General features: G+C 42.9%; 4 protein-coding genes across 6 annotated transcripts; 2 read left to right on the forward strand and 2 right to left on the reverse strand.

Moving 5' to 3' along the window:
• The first annotated feature begins 1 nt into the window (after position 1).
• Sec13 (Secretory 13) lies at positions 2-1,026 on the forward strand. The gene has a single exon (XM_964034.5). It carries the CDS (start codon positions 65-67, stop codon positions 989-991), a length of 927 nt encoding a protein of 308 aa, XP_969127.1. The 5' UTR covers positions 2-64; the 3' UTR covers positions 992-1,026.
• On the reverse strand, positions 1,016-1,484 carry RpL29 (Ribosomal protein L29). Its single transcript, XM_008197172.3, has 3 exons — positions 1,343-1,484; positions 1,226-1,290; positions 1,016-1,170 (listed from the first exon to the last, which is right to left on the reverse strand). The coding sequence occupies exons 1-3, from the start codon at positions 1,377-1,379 to the stop codon at positions 1,063-1,065; spliced, it is 210 nt and encodes a 69-aa protein (XP_008195394.1). The 5' UTR covers positions 1,380-1,484; the 3' UTR covers positions 1,016-1,062.
• A 57-nt stretch (positions 1,485-1,541) lies between these two features.
• On the forward strand, positions 1,542-1,997 carry LOC657426 (uncharacterized protein). Its single transcript, XM_963887.4, has one exon. It carries the CDS (start codon positions 1,542-1,544, stop codon positions 1,896-1,898), a length of 357 nt encoding a protein of 118 aa, XP_968980.1. The 3' UTR covers positions 1,899-1,997.
• On the reverse strand, positions 1,900-8,573 carry pds5 (precocious dissociation of sisters 5). 3 transcript variants are annotated; one of them, XM_015981377.2, is made up of 6 exons: positions 6,848-8,573; positions 5,134-5,633; positions 4,802-5,079; positions 3,616-4,749; positions 3,536-3,565; positions 1,900-2,472 (listed from the first exon to the last, which is right to left on the reverse strand). In XM_015981377.2, exons 1-6 carry the CDS (start codon positions 8,425-8,427, stop codon positions 2,362-2,364), a joined length of 3,633 nt encoding a protein of 1,210 aa, XP_015836863.1. In that variant the 5' UTR covers positions 8,428-8,573; the 3' UTR covers positions 1,900-2,361. The 3 variants fall into 3 exon arrangements, with proteins under 3 accessions (XP_015836863.1, XP_064211686.1, XP_064211687.1); XM_064355616.1 differs by having other exon boundaries at positions 4,802-5,633; XM_064355617.1 differs by lacking the exon at positions 3,536-3,565 and having other exon boundaries at positions 4,802-5,633.
• Between the last annotated feature and the right edge of the window lie 51 nt (positions 8,574-8,624).

Consider the following 8,624-nt stretch of genomic DNA (forward strand, 5'->3'; position numbering starts at 1 on the left):
GGTAACCGTGTGTCAAATGTCAAGCCACGTCTGTTCCAATTTCTGGTAGTTTTAAACTGGGAAAATGGTCTCAATTTTGAATTCTATCGACACGGGGCACGAGGACATGGTGCACGACGCCGAAGTGGACTACTACGGGCTGCGCCTGGCCACGTGCTCGTCGGACAACAGCGTCAAAGTGTACGACATCAAGAACGGGGGCACAGCCCTGATCGACGACCTCAAGGGCCACTTCGGGCCCGTGTGGCAGATCGCCTGGAGCCACCCCAAGTTCGGGAACCTCCTCGCCTCCTGCTCGTACGACCGCAAGGTCATAATCTGGAAGGAGCAGAACGGGAAGTTCACCAAGTACTACGAGTACGCCAACCACGATTCCAGCGTGAACTCGGTGCAGTTCGCCCCGCCTGAGTACGGGCTCGTGCTGGCCTGCGGCAGCAGCGACGGCTCGATCTCCATCCTGAGCTACATCTCAGAGACGCACAACTGGGACGCGAAGAAGATCCAAAACGCCCACGCCATCGGCTGCAATGCCGTGAGCTGGGCCCCCGCCATCACCCCCACGTCGGGGGAGTTCCGGGACGCGGCCAAGCTGGTCAAGCGGCTGGTGTCCGGGGGCTGCGATAATCTGGTCAAAGTGTGGCGGGAGGAGGAGGACCGGTGGGTGGAGGAGAACAAGTTGGAGGTGCACTCGGACTGGGTGCGGGACGTGGCGTGGGCCCCCTCGGTGGGGCTGCACCAGCACACCATCGCGAGCTGCTCGCAAGACAGGAGGGTCATCATCTGGACGAGTGACGATGGCAACAACTGGAACTCAACGGTCCTCCAGACTTTTGACGATGTTGTCTGGAATGTCAGTTGGTCCCTGAACGGGAATATTCTGGCCGTGTCAGGGGGTGATAACAAAATCACGCTTTGGAAGCAAAACTTGCAAGGGAATTGGCAGTGCGTCAGTGATGTGGTTAAGGGCCAGGGACAGATCAATAACCAATAGGTGTATTTTTTAAATAAAACGTAATTTAAGTGGAACTGTTTATTGAGTAAACATATTACAAAAAACTTAAATTATTTCTTGGCTTTGGCCTTGCGTTCCTGCGCACGTTGGCGTTGTTTGGCGGTGCTCAAGTTGTGCCTCTTTGAGAACCTCTGGTTCTTCAAAAACTTAGAGTCCATCTGAAAGACACTTATAAATTCACACCAAACGAGTATTTTTTGCATTTTTACTCACACCAAGGGTTGATTCGTGACGGAACTGCTTCGGTTTTTTAATACCGTTACGGTGGGCCTTACGGTCTATAAAACTCGAAAATTTTGCAAAATTACAAAAAACGGACACTAAACTTACTTTGGTTGTGATTGGTGTGGTTCTTTGACTTGGCCATGTCTTGAAAATTGGGAAATTAACTCCACGAACAAGCTTCCAAGATGGTTGGAAAAAGAAAGGTTATGGCCGACCACGTTGTCACAGATTCTGGAGAATTTTAGATTTGTTAGGTTGGTGGTCTCGTGTAATAACCTCACTTTTGGTTAGCCCCCCTTGGAAAATGAGGGCTGCCGCAGCGCTATTTGCCGCCCGGGGCAACCCCAAAGAGCCCGTCCCCTTTCAAGAAATACTCCCTTTAAAACTCAAGGCCCGAGTGTCCGGGAAAGGTGATAAATCGTCCGATGTGTGCTGTATCTACGAAATGTCGGTTCTTTTCGCCTGCTTCAAGAACAATGACTTCAATCAGGCCCCCTGTAGCAAGGAAATGGCCGCCTTCCAGAAGTGCTACTTGAACCACCTCGAGAAAACGAAAGTAAAGAAGGAGCGCGAAGCTAAGGGAATCCTGACTCCAGGCGAAAAGAAGTTGTCTCACCGACAAGTCAATACCTTGTTATCAAAGTTCCCAAATATAAAGTAAATTGTAGACAATTGTTTATTGAGTTATTGTAACACAGTTTAGTACAACGTATTTAGTAGAAAATGTATACCAAAAAAATAAACAACCGTTTTCTATGAATCGTATGTATTGGGCAAATTACAAATCAGTGGATAAGTTTTTACACCTTGCTACAGCTAGAACTGAATGAAGCGTCAAAACAGTAAATATCCAGAAAAAGGCGTCCGCCTTTGCCAACTACACCTGGAATGGTCTCACCCAGCTTAGAAAAATAACTCTTCTTTCTCTCTCTCTAACACTAAAACTGTGAATTTGAAACATGTTTCACGTAAAAAGCTTAATCTTAAATAAAACTAAAAATAAACACTTAAAAAGAATAAAACGTGTGTTGGAAGATGGTAAAAACTAGTCACTAAACACAATAAAGACTAAGTAAAAACCAAGCTTTGTTTTTGGGAGATCTGTCGCACTATTTACACCTCACTCACTTATCCACGTCCAGTTTTATCCTTTCTCGCATCTTCTTTACCGGGGGCTCGTCAAGATCCTCCTCCAAACCCGGCAACTGGATCTTGGTCTCGGACGCCTCAGACGGCTGGAACAACCCGAAAATCAATCACAAATAAACGCACACAAAAACAGTGCTGCCAACGGGTCACTCACACTATAATTCACGTGTAAAAAAAATCGATTTTAGAAACATAAAAAAACTAAATAAAATCAGTACACATTCTCTCTTAGATCCTCTGTTTTTTCAAAAAACAATTTCTTTCAAAATTCTTCCAGTTTATTGTTCATATACTTCCTCTTTATTGTTCCAGCTCCACTGTATGTTGTTATTCAATGTAATTCAGCTATTTTTTTTATAAAAAAATAATTAATAAACGTTTTAAATAAAGGATCTGGAAACCAGAATTACATTAAATAATTCTTTTCTTGATTCTTCTATACAATTATTTTTCTACATTCTACAAATTTTCTTAGGTTCTATTCGCAGTTTTTAGCGACTCTTCTACACTCGTTTAGAACTTTTCCAGATAATTTTTTAACAGTGTTTAGATTATTTTATGAACCCATCTTTAGATTTTTTTATAAGTCCTTCTCTATATCCATCTTAGAATTATTTTGTAGACTCTGTCCAAAATTATCTTTATCTTTAGATTCTTCTTTGTACACACTGTATTAAACATTCTAAACACTTCTTCCACATTATCCAAGAATTCTCTTTCAGATTTCACTCTGCGCCTTTTCTTTTAAAAATTCTTCAAGTCTTCTTTAGCAGCCATTCCAGAAATAATGCAACCTGACACCGAAATTTTCAAAATAATTTTAATAATGTAAAGTTTTTTTCGAAACACACGATTCGGTTGATATTTAATGCGTTTTGCGACAACCAAGTTTTAATTTAGATTTAAAATAGGCGAAAATAATCACGTAAATAAAATTGAACTAAGTACTCTACTTTAGATTTTTTTTTCATAAAGTGTTTTATAAACACTTTCTACATTTCTTCTGCAGTGTTAAAAAATATACTTTTATTTCTGTACAAAACATATTCTCTAAAAATTCTTTACGTGGCATTAGAACTCCCAATGTTTTCGAGCAAAAATTATCAAAAAATTCAGTTGGCAACACTGCCACCCCAACCCCTCACCTACCTGTGCATCAATCCCACCAGTAAATGTAAGCTATGCACAAGAAATTCAATCAAAAAACCACAAAACACCTCAACACTCACCTGCACATCCGTTCCCAACGGTCCACATCCTTCCACTTTGCTCTTTACCTTACTTTTCTTCGCTTGTTTCTCTGCATTAAGCATCGACAACGTAATGTTGGTTTTTTTATTAGGTTGATACTGCAATTCAGGCGGTAGGAAAACACGTGTGTTGACAAAATCAGGTTGTGGTGCAAAATACATTGTCGGAATTCTAGTTTCTGAAGGGAAGTCCTTCAAGTCATAATTTGTTGTCTTGGTCAATAATAAACCAGAGGCTAGGTCACACAACGCCCAGATTTTATAATTGATACTGTCATCGTCTGGTCTGATCGCATCTTTGTGATTTTTCATTCGTTCGATCAAACTTTTGTAAAATCCGTAACTGAAATAGTCGCTTTTCGTGACTAAAGGTTCGAGGATGAACCACAAGCATTGCTTGGCTCTGATCAGGTCTTGGACATCGTCCCAGCGACTTAAAGCCGGATCGTGGGCCAAAATAGGCACAGCAAATACCAACATATAATCTGGGAGAATAAAAGGCAGTTGGCTCATGGCTTTATCAGCCTGACCTGTCCCCATAGTCAAAGTCTTAACATAGTCGCGTCGTCGGTTAATATCGGCCACCATATAATTCTTAATCGTTGTACGCAAGCGTGATTCGGTCTCACGACCTGCTAGAGCATAATACCCCATAAAATCCAACGGGAGACACTTATTCGGCAGCCCTTTACTCAGCCCTTTGTGTAACTTGGCGGCGAAAATCTCCCTAACTTGCTTCACCTCGTCAACCATCAACTGGGAGAGATTGTAGAATTGTTCAGCGGTGTACTGATCACCTACTCCTTTCTGTTCGCACACTTTCAACATCGCGCAACCGGCGGCTAGCCTAAGCCACGACATTTCACACTTTAGTAATTTGCCCGATTGTAATAAATCTCCTTTATGTAGAATGAAGGCATTCAACATTCGGAAGGTTTTCTGAGCCGAAGCTGTGTCTTGTTTGAGGCCGAGAAGCCATCGAGCCATGGCTTTAAGGCCCTCGATCTTGCATCGTGTCTCTTCGGGAAGTTCCTCTTCGGGACACCAAATCTCCGAGTCAGACATGTCAATATCACGTTCGCCTACTTCCTTTACTAACAATTCTTTAACGATCTGGAAACAATTAACAAGTGTTTAAAAAGCGGACCGCAGACTAAACACTCACCTTCCTCGAGACAATATTTTTAATCTGTACTTTATAGCGTTCGGGTACGTTGAACGCTATGTGCCCCAACGTCACAATAGCCGTCCTATAATGGGGAGACGTGGGCCCCAAATTCTCCTTAACACTGTTCAAAATATCGGGGAATAAATGTTCGTGTAAAGCCGGCATATTTTTATAAATACAATGAATAGCCCCCTTGGCCTGTTTCGGAGTCCCCGTCTGGGCCAAATTCTTGCAAATGGGGGCCAAAGCGTCCATCAAATCGGGAAATTGCTCGTCTGGAATAAATAAATAAATAAACACCAACCCCCGAAAATAAAAAAAAAACTCACATAAACATCGGTATTTCCCCAAGAATGTGAAAACGGACAAAACAAGCGGCGCCACATTCTCGTCCTCCAACTTCAACAACTCCATCAATTGTTCCAAAACATCAGCGTATTGGAAATGACAGGGGAAAACCACACTCAACATCACCAGTAATTTCAAGCCACGATCGCCAGCTGTCGCTGGATGAAGACCGACTTCGTCGATTGTGTTGCCTCCTTTGAGACAATCCTCCACGTATCCGACAAGAAGTTTGATGGCTTCGTGGTCGATCATCACCGAACTGATGCGTTCGAGGAGCATTTTAACCGTGTTGTAGTAGAGATTTGTCATCACTGGTTGGCCTAATTTTTTGAGGACGGCTGCTGTGGCTTCCGAACATTCGTGGCAGCTGACCGAAGGACGGGCCACCGTTTCCATTGTTTCGAGGAGGGCGCTATCGCGCTTGAGGTGGGCGCTGAATTTCGTGAGGAATTCGTGCGCCTTCACCGGCTCAGGAAGGCATCTAGAGGGGGAAAATTGTCCTCAATTTGTACCTTTTTAATACACTTTTTTTAATCTTTTATTATTTTGCAGTCATTCCAGGAATAAAGCAACGTGACATTTTCAAAATATTATTATAAACAAAATCGCAAAATTTGTAAATTTGACTTAAAGATAACATTTCTGAGAACAAAAATAAAAAACAATTTAAATAAATAAATAATTTACTGATTCCAATACAATATGCAAATTTATTTGCACATGTTTACATGAGTGTGTACATGGCTTGTAAGTTTTATTTATGTCGTTATCTAATTCTTTGTAAATATTTTTAAATCGTTATGTACTTACTTATCTAAACTTTTTTGTGAGCATAATAATTTGTAGTAAAAATATGCATACTTATTTAAAATGGAAAAATTCTTTCTACAAAATATTAAATGTTTTATTGGCTACACAAGCCCGGATTAGAAATAGTTTAATCTGTACAAGGTGAGTCTGTAAGAAGTTTTTTTTGTGTACCATTATTATTTTTTTACTCAACTAGAAATATTTATTTTAGCGCCGGCCAAAAAACTTGAGTCTTTCTTTGTTAATTCATTTCTACCTATTACATATTTAACTATTAAATTTACACTTTTGTTAAATAATTGGAAACAAAAGGTACGTATATCAATATTCTCCTAAAAGTGGCTTTGATTTAATTGTGTATCTTTTAGAAATTTGTTAAAACAATTCTCTTAAATATTTTGTCTGAAATAATTTGCTCCCTTTAAATTTTCAAGGTAGGTATCTAAAAAAACGTAAAGTCGAAACAAAAATCAATGAATCAGAATCAGATTTTTTCCCTCACTGCTACCACTACTTAACTCAGATTATATTTTTTTTCTTGGTGACGTTTTATCCAAGTATATTCTTACACAATTATTGTTGTGCCATTTAATTTTATTCAGTTTGTTACTTGCTGTTGTCGCGAACGGACGGCTCATAATAAAATAAGAATTTTGCAGTTGAATACATCCGTAAGATTCTCCTAATTTTATGGTTTTTATTACACAAAATCAGATTATTTAAACCCGTCTGAAATTAGGTCAATTGTGTATTTCACGCTCAAAAAAAATACAATTTTTAAAACTAAATCATTCGATTAAGACTTCGCATAAACAACCGTAAAAAGGCAATTTCCTCGCTTCGAAGGTCGCCTTAAATAACAATAAGCATTACCGCAATATTTACCTCGACAAAGCTTGCACTTTCAACGCCATCTCCTTCTGCACCTCGGCACTGGCCGGCCTCCTGTGCAGCTCCAACCACTCCAGCACCAACTTCCTCACACACAACTGATTCTTCTGCAACTCCATGAACGCCTTAGTCGCATGCTCGTCAACCGTCCCCAACAAATGATACAACTTCTTCATTCTCTCAGCTGGCGGCAACTGATACGGCACCAGACACGTATTCAGCAAACGCTCCACCAGGAGCCGATCCTCCATCCCCGCCATGTAATACCCATGCAGTATCTTATCCTTAATCCACGTGACGGCTTTTTTCGTCGCATTCGGAACATCCGGATCACTCAAATGCTTCCGATAAATCAACGCAAGCCCCGTCATTGCTTCTTTCCGAATCTTAAACTTCTTATCAAGCGTACGCTCTTTCACAAACTCGAGCAAATCCTCCGAATCGGACACGACTTGGAAGTCGCGACGTGCCGTCGTCACGATGGCCATCACCACCTCATAGCGCACGTTCTCCTCCGAGTCGTGCTGGCGCATTTTGAGCGTGTCTGTGATGTCTTTACGCAAATCTGGGTGATTTAGCAGAAAATGCATCGAGTATTGTACGCATTTCGTGCGAATTTGCAACGAAATGTCGTTAAAACGGCCCAAAAACGCGCGCCAAAGTGAGCCGTGACGGCGCGCCAACTCCGAGTCTTTCTCGCTGAACATGCGGGCGAGGAGCGCGACAGCCCCCAGACGCTCCGCCTCGAGGGGACTCTTGAGCTTGCACTCGAGCTGCGGCAGCACCGCCACCAGAATTTGGGGGCAAATGTGGTTTAGTTCGTAGATCAAGTCGTACACTTTGCCGCAAATTTGCAAGTTCTTGTCTTCCTTGCCCAGGATTAAAACGTGGTTAAAGAAGGCCTGGATGTAGGGCTCGAGTGTATCGGATGTTTTAACAATCAGTTCTTTTGCAAGTAAATAGGCGTTTTTTCTCTGTGTCTTGTTGGGTTCGACTATGTTCATTAGGATAATGTCAAGTAGGTCGTTACTAACCATGTCGCTTTCGGTGATAAGGGGGCACAGGACGTCCAGCATGAAGCTCTTGACGCGTCCTGAGTGTTCGTCGTTGACGATCTTGAACATGAGGTGGAACAGGGCGCAGAAAATCTCCTGACAGTCCTCCAGTTCGAAGCACATATTGAACGACTTCACGTACGCCAAGTTCTCCAGCAAGTAGAAGTAGCGCTTGAAGGCGGCGTCTTTGGGGTCCTTGAGCCCCGATAGCTGCGTGATCAAGAACAGGAAAATGGTCTTGACTTGATCGGCGTCTTTGTACGGGGCGTCGGGGGCGTAGACCCGCAACACGTCGGCAATGCAGCACGCGATCAGCAGTTGGACGTCGCGCGAAGGGTGCGACAGGAACTGCTCCTCGGCCAGGTGCAAGGCCAGGGGGATGTACTGCTGGTAGGCCCCCTCGTCCTGTCCCATCGCTTGCAACGTGTGGGCCAGTGTTTTCAAGCGGCGGATCAGCTCGTCGGGCCCCAAGTCGTCGCTGATGGGGCGGCAGCCGGCGGGGTACACGATCTCGGACATTTTCACTTCAACACTTGGTAAAATTGATTCAATGCATCGTTTTGTCAAAAAGACGCGTCAAACACAACACAATTACGAAAGGACAACCGCCATGTTTGACACCGCGGATAACTTCACACGCGTGCCAACCCGCCGACCGCTGAAAAGTGCGCTTTGGACCGAAATCGGGGACAACCCCCGAAAACAAACACAAACCC

This window comes from Tribolium castaneum, chromosome 3, assembly GCF_031307605.1.
Source record: "Tribolium castaneum strain GA2 chromosome 3, icTriCast1.1, whole genome shotgun sequence".
Taxonomy (NCBI): domain Eukaryota; kingdom Metazoa; phylum Arthropoda; class Insecta; order Coleoptera; family Tenebrionidae; genus Tribolium; species Tribolium castaneum.

What these genes read in the sequence shown, in the direction of transcription:
- pds5 (XM_064355616.1), bottom strand. Translation starts at nt 8,427, where the DNA reads ATGTCCGAGATCGTGTACCCCGCCGGCTGCCGCCCCATCAGCGACGAC. An exon ending in AAAGTGCAAGCTTTGTCGAG is followed by an intron (nt 5,634 to 6,847) that starts GTAAATATTGCG and finishes TTCCCCCTCTAG; the next exon opens with ATGCCTTCCTGAGCCGGTGA. An exon ending in CTGGTGGGATTGATGCACAG is followed by an intron (nt 2,473 to 3,535) that starts GTAGGTGAGGGG and finishes GGGTTGTTCCAG; the next exon opens with CCGTCTGAGGCGTCCGAGAC.
- LOC657426 (XM_963887.4), top strand. Translation starts at nt 1,542, where the DNA reads ATGAGGGCTGCCGCAGCGCTATTTGCCGCCCGGGGCAACCCCAAAGAG.
- RpL29 (XM_008197172.3), bottom strand. Translation starts at nt 1,379, where the DNA reads ATGGCCAAGTCAAAGAACCACACCAATCACAACCAAA. An exon ending in CCACACCAATCACAACCAAA is followed by an intron (nt 1,291 to 1,342) that starts GTAAGTTTAGTG and finishes CGAGTTTTATAG; the next exon opens with ACCGTAAGGCCCACCGTAAC. An exon ending in GTCACGAATCAACCCTTGGT is followed by an intron (nt 1,171 to 1,225) that starts GTGAGTAAAAAT and finishes AGTGTCTTTCAG; the next exon opens with ATGGACTCTAAGTTTTTGAA.
- Sec13 (XM_964034.5), top strand. Translation starts at nt 65, where the DNA reads ATGGTCTCAATTTTGAATTCTATCGACACGGGGCACGAGGACATGGTG.